The sequence below is a fragment of the Pocillopora verrucosa genome, chromosome 1 (genome assembly GCF_036669915.1).
Source record: "Pocillopora verrucosa isolate sample1 chromosome 1, ASM3666991v2, whole genome shotgun sequence".
NCBI classification, from domain to species: Eukaryota; Metazoa; Cnidaria; class Anthozoa; order Scleractinia; family Pocilloporidae; genus Pocillopora; species Pocillopora verrucosa.
In genome coordinates this window covers 15802312-15809693 of record NC_089312.1, presented here as the reverse complement: position 1 = coordinate 15809693, position 7382 = coordinate 15802312, and the positions used below count along the sequence as shown (strand labels likewise).

Sequence of the window (7382 nt, the reverse complement as noted above, 5' to 3'; positions counted from 1 at the left end):
ATGGTAATCAGTCAGATGCAATAGTATAATAAATATTATTTTGTGTCAGTTACTTGTGTGAAATTTGGACCGTCTGAATGTCTTGGACAAGTAACTTTTCCAATCAGACAAAAGTAATCAATCAGATGCAATAGTGTAATACATATAATTCTGTGTCAGTTACTTGTGTTTGATTTCATATTGTGTGCACCATTTAGTTGCAAGGGAATCCTGCCTCTTACCTAGAGGTTGTTTTGTGAGGTTTTCTGGAGAGGTAAAACAAGCACCTCACTTGTCTAAAGGGAAATCTGAGTTCAGAAGAAAGTCTGTTGTCCTTTATACCCAATTAATATAAAGAAGTTGAACAAACTTTGTCCAAGATAATAGCTATTGTGGTGCTTGTACATGTAACTGCCATAGATAATGAGTCAAGCTAGAAGACAAGTGAGTGTGTTGTTGGGTGTTTTCTTACAGTGCTATCAAATTAAATAATTTGCTGTGGTCAGCTCCACAGACTTGTACAAGTTATATTAACATGCTTGGCCCGTTCTGCCATTTTGGATTTGCAGAACAATGTAAGCCTTAACAGGGAAAGCAAGCACTGTTTCCTACAAATGATTGCTTGCATACTCCTCACTATGCCTTCCCCTTTGCAACTCTTTCCCACTCTACAGCCAATTATTCAATGCATACCAAAACAAGGTATTTGTTTAACAGCACTCCTTCAGCATAGACTGAAGTATAATCAGAGGTTTACAAAGTTTTTCCTTTAACTGATGCTGATGGCGTAATAGGAGACTGTGCTCATAAAGGGGCTGTAAGGTAAAACCCAAACACAAGAGCCAGCTTTAAAGTTGAACAGAAGGTGGGAAGAGGTCTTATAACCTGCTTTTAATGAAACATCTGTGTAATGCTTGAAATATTTAGTATTTCCTTTCTTTTGAAAGAACAGATCACCTCTTCCAAATTGCTCTGAATATACACAGTGTTTGTTAAGAAGGGTGGGAGGAAATGTTAACTGAAAAGAGCCCTCTTACTGGGAGGAGTGGGATTTTATTAGAAAAGGAAAAGTGATAGTACAGTTCTCCACTTGCACACAGAGGTCGGCTATTAATAAAAAAGAGAAAATTTCTCAAGGGGACGTGAGAGGTGGGAATTCTTCTCTGTAACATTTGATGGCAACTACCCTTTCCCACTCTGCTACATTGATTGGAACATATCAACTTGGTGGTCACCAGGCAATTGCTGAACCAAATCAGTGTAGCTACTTCTCTTGAACCTATCTTTGGCCACTGCCTTGTACTCTTTTAATTGCATTATTTAACAGATGGTTTGTGCACATACAGCACTTGATGAAAACATTACTGTTGGTGCCCTAGTACCACTTGATACTGGTCCCTCTTTTTTGGGTTACCAAGAGAGAGGCAGGGATGTAACCAAGAGTATGTAGTAGGGAATGACATTTTCCTGATGATATTTTCTACTCACTCATTAATGTGTGTAATTTCTTATGATAAACAGAGGGCTTAGGAGTAATTGCTTACTTTAAGAAAACAATTAAATAACAATAGAATAATAATAATAATAAATTTTACAGTTATTGTATTTTCTGAAGAGAGCAAAGCTCCACAGACACACCCTGTATGTAACAAGCAAAATTGAGCTTTCAACTCCAGGCCTCAATTACTTTTAAAACCTGATGACAAATTCTGGAGAGAATTATTTGGACCAATAAACTCTGATGGGAATAATATCAACAACCATCAATATTTAACATCAGGTTGACTATAAAAGGTATGCATAAATAACTACATGTTAGCCTCCAGAGGAGTTTACAACACCAGTTACCCACGGTGGCTGATGTACAATTACAAAGCTTGTTGAGAACAAAGACAACACCATTTTTAAAACTTTCATCCAAAGTAAAAGTTATGTACAAAACTTTAAGCTAATCAGAATTTTTTTTTCTTGTTTTAGACTTCCTGGAGTTGTCTTCATATCAACTGTCTTCATTTATATCAAAATTGAAAATTATTCATCATGGCTTGTAGCTGGAAAAAAAAACAAACATTCAAACAAACTAATCAGTAACATTAGAAAGTAATCTAGGAATTCAAAAGCAAGTAACTTTAAAAGTTAGAAGGGTCCATCTAAATCATCTCAATGTCCTTATACATGCTGGGGGACACAGTGGCCTATGATCAGTGTACTGGACTTTAAGTTGAGAGGTTTAGGATCACTGAGTTGTTTCCTGGGATAAGACACTTCACTCATAGTGCTTCTCCCCACATAGGAGTATAAATGGGTATTGCCAAATTGTCAGGTGGGAAGCCTAATGAAATGCTAGGGGGTAACCTTGCAATGGACTAGCATCAATCCCATCCAGGAATGATGAAATTGAGTGCAGAAAGTTGAAATTGAGTGCAGGAAGTTTAAGTTGAAATTACTTTGATTGACAGGTAAGTCGCAAAATCACAACAAAAGAGTTAAATTAATTCAGAGTTTGGGGGAGAATGCGAAAAACAAAAACACCCAACAAAGGGAAAACAACTGTCTTTAAGTCTGGCTTCCAAAAATGGATATAAAAGCATTAACAAGAGGTCCTGGATAAAATTCTCTTCAAGTTTTATGTAACAGTTCATAGGAAAGACGGGGAAGATTACAAGCATGATAGCTTTCATGTAATGCTTATTACTATTGACTGATACCTAACAAGATAAAGAATATAAATGATCAATAATTCTTCAGAGAGGTGTTAAGAGTTTGAAGAAAGTTTTTGAGGGAAAAGTTGGTACCTCTGGCAATAAGACAGAGGCCAGCAGCTGAACTAGTGAGCTATGGCACGAAATAAAAACAACTAAAAGCAAAAACAGTCATCTTTTTGCTTGTATATTATTAACTAGTAATCACATTATTTTTCTTTTGCAATTTGAGATAAATCAGCACTCGCTCAAAGACCACAAATTGCACTTGCCCTACAGGCCTATGCAATTTGGTTAGCCTTTGAAAAATTTACTCGAGCTGATTTATTGAACACACAACATGTATTTGTTTGAAAAAAAAAATTGGGTTTTGTTGCTGCACCTGGCACTTAAAAAAAAACTTAAATTAGCATTATTCTTTGATTTTAAATTCTTTTGGAAAGAGTAATTCATCATAATTACACAAAACAAAAATCACTTGCTACTGGTTCTAAGTATAACAGTATATATCTGTATACATGTCTTAGCATGTAGGGAAGACATGTGTGACTGTATACTTTAATTAACCCATGTTAGAGGGATCTTGTAACAAATTGAATAACGAATAAACATTCTTGAGTTACATATTAATTATCATACATACCTCTCCCAGTGCTTGTGGTTTAAATCACTAAGATCATCTAGTTTGGCAATCTTCTTCAAGTACTTTGTTAATTTTAACAGTTCTCTGTCTTTGTGTCTATTTTTGTGGGCTTCTCGAAAAGGTCTGATCTTAAAACAAAATGACAGCACAGTTGTGAATTAAGTACATTTGTAGGAAACAGCATGCATCTCACAGATAAAATCTGTTTCTTTTTAAAATCTTGCTAGTTTTTTGGCAATGGAGAATGTCATCTACATGCAACACTAAATAATGGCTTGAATTAAACATTGTATATGTACACTGTGTTTGTTTGTTTTCATTTAAATTATTCATTAAAAATAAAGGCTGTAAACAGGTGCAATTATTGATGATTCAGATAAAAAATAATCTTAATTTGAAACGTACCCCTAACAGAATACATGCATAATATAACTATACCTTCAAACCATTTTGTGGATTCATGAGGAAGTTTCTTCTGAGATCATCAAACATGATGGTGTTTTTGCTTGTGTATTCCTCAAACTTTCCCCATATAACACCAAGTGGCTTAGTCTACAAGAAAAATGAGTCTTAAGCAATTCAAAGATTGCATTAGTGACACAGAGCCACCTTTCCTACTTCACATTTCACTCAGTTGTTTAAATATAAAACTTTACCTCAATAAGCCCATACTTTGTTGACAGAACAGTAATCATTGCTCCACTGTCCAAAAGAAAGGAAATCTTGTAATTTGGATTGTCAAAAATACCAAGTTCCTGGAGAAAAATACAAAGTTTAATGAAACCAATAAGTTAGCATCATACTCATCATCACTATTAGTAAAACTAATATCATAACCATTGTAAGTTGTTGTTATAGTCATGTAGTTATCATAATAATTATTATGAGCATTACTATTATAATAATTATTATTATCAATGTTAATTATAAAGTTAACACTATTGTCATTATTGTAATTATTGTTTTCGTTGTTATTACCATCATTATTATTATTATTATAATCATGACATAGTTTAAGATAAAAAAGATACACAGTTATGAAGAATTCAACAACTGTAAAACCACAGAATATAACTTACTCATTTATAATTTCCTTACTTTCATTTTAGCCTCTATCCATTTCATACTAGTGGCAGCTGTGTTACAAACAGCAGGAAAAATATTATTGGAATATTCAGTAAATACAATGTACTAAATCATTAATTATACCAAAATGAGCACTACACATGGTATTTACAACAGGCAGTTTCTTCCAAGTTTTAATTTTTTGTTCAGTTTCTTTACTTTACAGATTGACATAGTTTTCTGATTGTACAACTAGTCATTCCTTCTGTGGAGGATCAAACACCAGCCTCTCAAGAAATGATGGAAATCACACTTTTCCTGAATAAGGTCATCCCTGACAAGGATTTATTCTCAAAAATTTCCTATGGGTTTTTGCATAACAAATTTACTTTCTTGTTGATTCTGTTAGTTACTTATTTTTTTCAAATTTAAGAAATTCAGTGTAACTTTTAGTATACTGCAATGATTATAAAAATGAGCACCTTGGGCAAGGTGGTTATACACAGTAGCAAGAGAGCTACAAGTTTCAAAATGGCTGCACTGCATTTTGTCAATGTTACCAAGGAAGTGATAAACCCAACAGGAGAAAATTCATGCTAGTAAGTTTGGCCTGACACTTTTCAAAAGAAAGATCTGAAGGTTTTGCTGATTTAATTAAATAAACCTATTAATTTCTAAAAATGGACACTGACAGCTTATCTTGATATGAGTAATCAACAACCTATTAAAAACAGAACGGTTTCAACATCAAAATAAATATTTACAACATAATTTGAAAGCACCTACTATTCAATTATTATACTAAAACAATTTTTCACCTCAAGCTAAGTTAATATTGCTAAAAACTCTCCTTGGCTTTTTCTAGGGGAGTATTCATCAATATTTACTTCAGTCAATAACTGCTTAATACAGTCACTTACACCATATAGCAATGTCATAATGCTCATAGGCAGCAGTGAGAAAATCATGAAGATATGGTCTCATAAGTTCCACACCAGTCTCTGCAACTGATCTGTGATCTGAAATTAAATAGTTACATAATCTCTAGATCAATATAATAGAGTTTGAGGTCCCTACTGTAAGTCGCAGTTTTTTCCTCTTGGATTTACATGTACAGTTATACTGTATGGCCTACATGCAAAGCATGCAGGCCATCAATCAGTGCAGAAAAATGAGGTTAGTAAGATATCTATTATATTTCTGAGTTCAAATAGAGGGGGAAGATTTTAATTCAAACAAAATTTTGATTGACCAATGATTTCCATAGTGCATGCACTAACTGAGAGATACAATAAGTATCATTTTTAAAATCTGCAAACTGATTATTTAACTGAATCATCACGGATGATAACTTCCATTGATAGAATGTGTAGCTCTTGTTTAAACTGATAAAGAAGTTAAAACTGATATACACACCAAATATTGTGTAATCAACATCAAGTACCAGTAACTTCTTTCCAGCTCTTGGTGGATTACGTATTTCCACTTTATAGTCTGATATTCTTTTATCTATTTTGGCAAGATTCTCATCTCTGCAAAGATATAATATGGTTGGTTACCTAGAATAATATTAAAAGCCAAAAATTGTTCTTTAATCTATATTTTTACAACAAACTTACAGATTATAAATTCCACCAATTTTTATCTTTAAAAATTTAGTGATACACCATGGACTGCCATAGGAAGCTCTGAGGAGTGAAAGAGTTTGTATGGTTTATTCCCCAGAGCCTCTTTAAGGCAATTCCTCAGTATTGCACTGTGCAAACTGTGTTCAGCCAATAAACATGCATGGATACCAAGAACATGGTATTGTTTTTCAATTGATAGGCAAGGTAAACAAGTACAGTGGTCTATACCTCTCAAATGAGCACCGTGACCTACATTTTTCATTCCAAAATTTTGGTGTACAAATTATTCCTTTGGAGAAATTGGAGAAGTGAAAAATACATTTTTTTGACAGGAAAAAAAGATATGGCAAAAAGTGTGGGAATGAGGATGCAAATCTTGACCTTAAAAGTAATGACTCATGGAGCGCTTTGACTCAATGTCATTAAAAAGGTTTACGTACCTGTTTTCTATTTGGATCTCTTCTTCCTCAATGTCAAAGTCATTTATCACTTGATTGTTCAATAACTCTTCGGAAGGAGAAATCACTTCAGCCTGTGAGGAAAATGCAAGCAACATGTTTGAAAAAAAAAACCTTTTTAGCGTTAGGTTTTCTGTCATCACCATAGAACACGGTGCACAGACTAAAGTTTTCAAAAATTGACACAGCTACGATATCTTCTTTTTTTTTCAATTTGCTGAAAATTCAGGTCATCATAACATACTATTCACGTAGGTAGAGCAAGTTACCCAGGACTAATATTTCATATTTATAAAAAATTAACAAGCCGTACTAATTTTTCTTCTCTTGTTCCCATCATCATAATCTTTGTGTTAGACTTCAAATTTAAGGCGCTCAGGCGCACATCATCATCAGGAGTTTTCCCTGAAATGAAAAATACACCAGAAAACTGTTGTTTGGTGACAAAACAATTTGAAAAAGGCGCCTTGGAAAGAGATAGTGGTAATTTCAAGATTTACGGCGTATGTGTGAAAGCTGTATCTCATTTGAGGAACTCACCTCATTAAGAAACTTTCCTATCCATCATAACTTAAAATTTAACCACATTTAATTTTATAATTTACACACGCTTCCCTCTCAATCTGCAGCTCTACCAAATATTAATAGCGACTAACTTTTATTTTTTACCTTTATATTTCAAACCTAACAGTTTCTGTCTTTCGGGTAAAACTCCGGTTTTTTCCTTAATCACCTCTTTTAGATATCCGACCGTGTCTGTCGGCGATAATTTGTCGATAGAATATTCTTTTCCACTCCATTTTATAGTAACACAAACTGCATCACAAGCTGCCATTTTGTTTCTCGCAGCGTGGGCAAACCGAGTGAGAGTGGAAACAGGTAAGGCGCTCAGCAATAAATTACACGC

At 33.9% G+C, this 7382-nt stretch overlaps 1 protein-coding gene across 1 annotated transcript; it reads right to left on the bottom strand.

Annotated features, from left to right (window-relative positions):
- Nucleotides 1-585: 585 nt before the first annotated feature.
- LOC131789273 (ubiquitin-like domain-containing CTD phosphatase 1) lies at nucleotides 586-7322 on the bottom strand. Its single transcript, XM_059106339.2, has 10 exons — nucleotides 7145-7322; nucleotides 6789-6880; nucleotides 6458-6549; nucleotides 5806-5921; nucleotides 5310-5408; nucleotides 4423-4460; nucleotides 3981-4079; nucleotides 3763-3876; nucleotides 3325-3452; nucleotides 586-2030 (listed from the first exon to the last, which is right to left on the bottom strand). Exons 1-10 carry the CDS (start codon nucleotides 7308-7310, stop codon nucleotides 2018-2020), a joined length of 957 nt encoding a protein of 318 aa, XP_058962322.1. The 5' UTR covers nucleotides 7311-7322; the 3' UTR covers nucleotides 586-2017.
- Nucleotides 7323-7382: the final 60 nt, after the last annotated feature.

Bases quoted from the DNA above. Each gene is read 5' to 3' on its own strand.
- LOC131789273 (XM_059106339.2), bottom strand. From the start codon at position 7,310: ATGGCAGCTTGTGATGCAGTTTGTGTTACTATAAAATGGAGTGGAAAA. The intron at 5,922-6,457 runs GTACGTAAACCT...ATATCTTTGCAG, and splicing joins GAGATCCAAATAGAAAACAG to AGATGAGAATCTTGCCAAAA. The intron at 3,453-3,762 runs GTATAGTTATAT...TTTTGTTTTAAG, and splicing joins ATCCACAAAATGGTTTGAAG to ATCAGACCTTTTCGAGAAGC.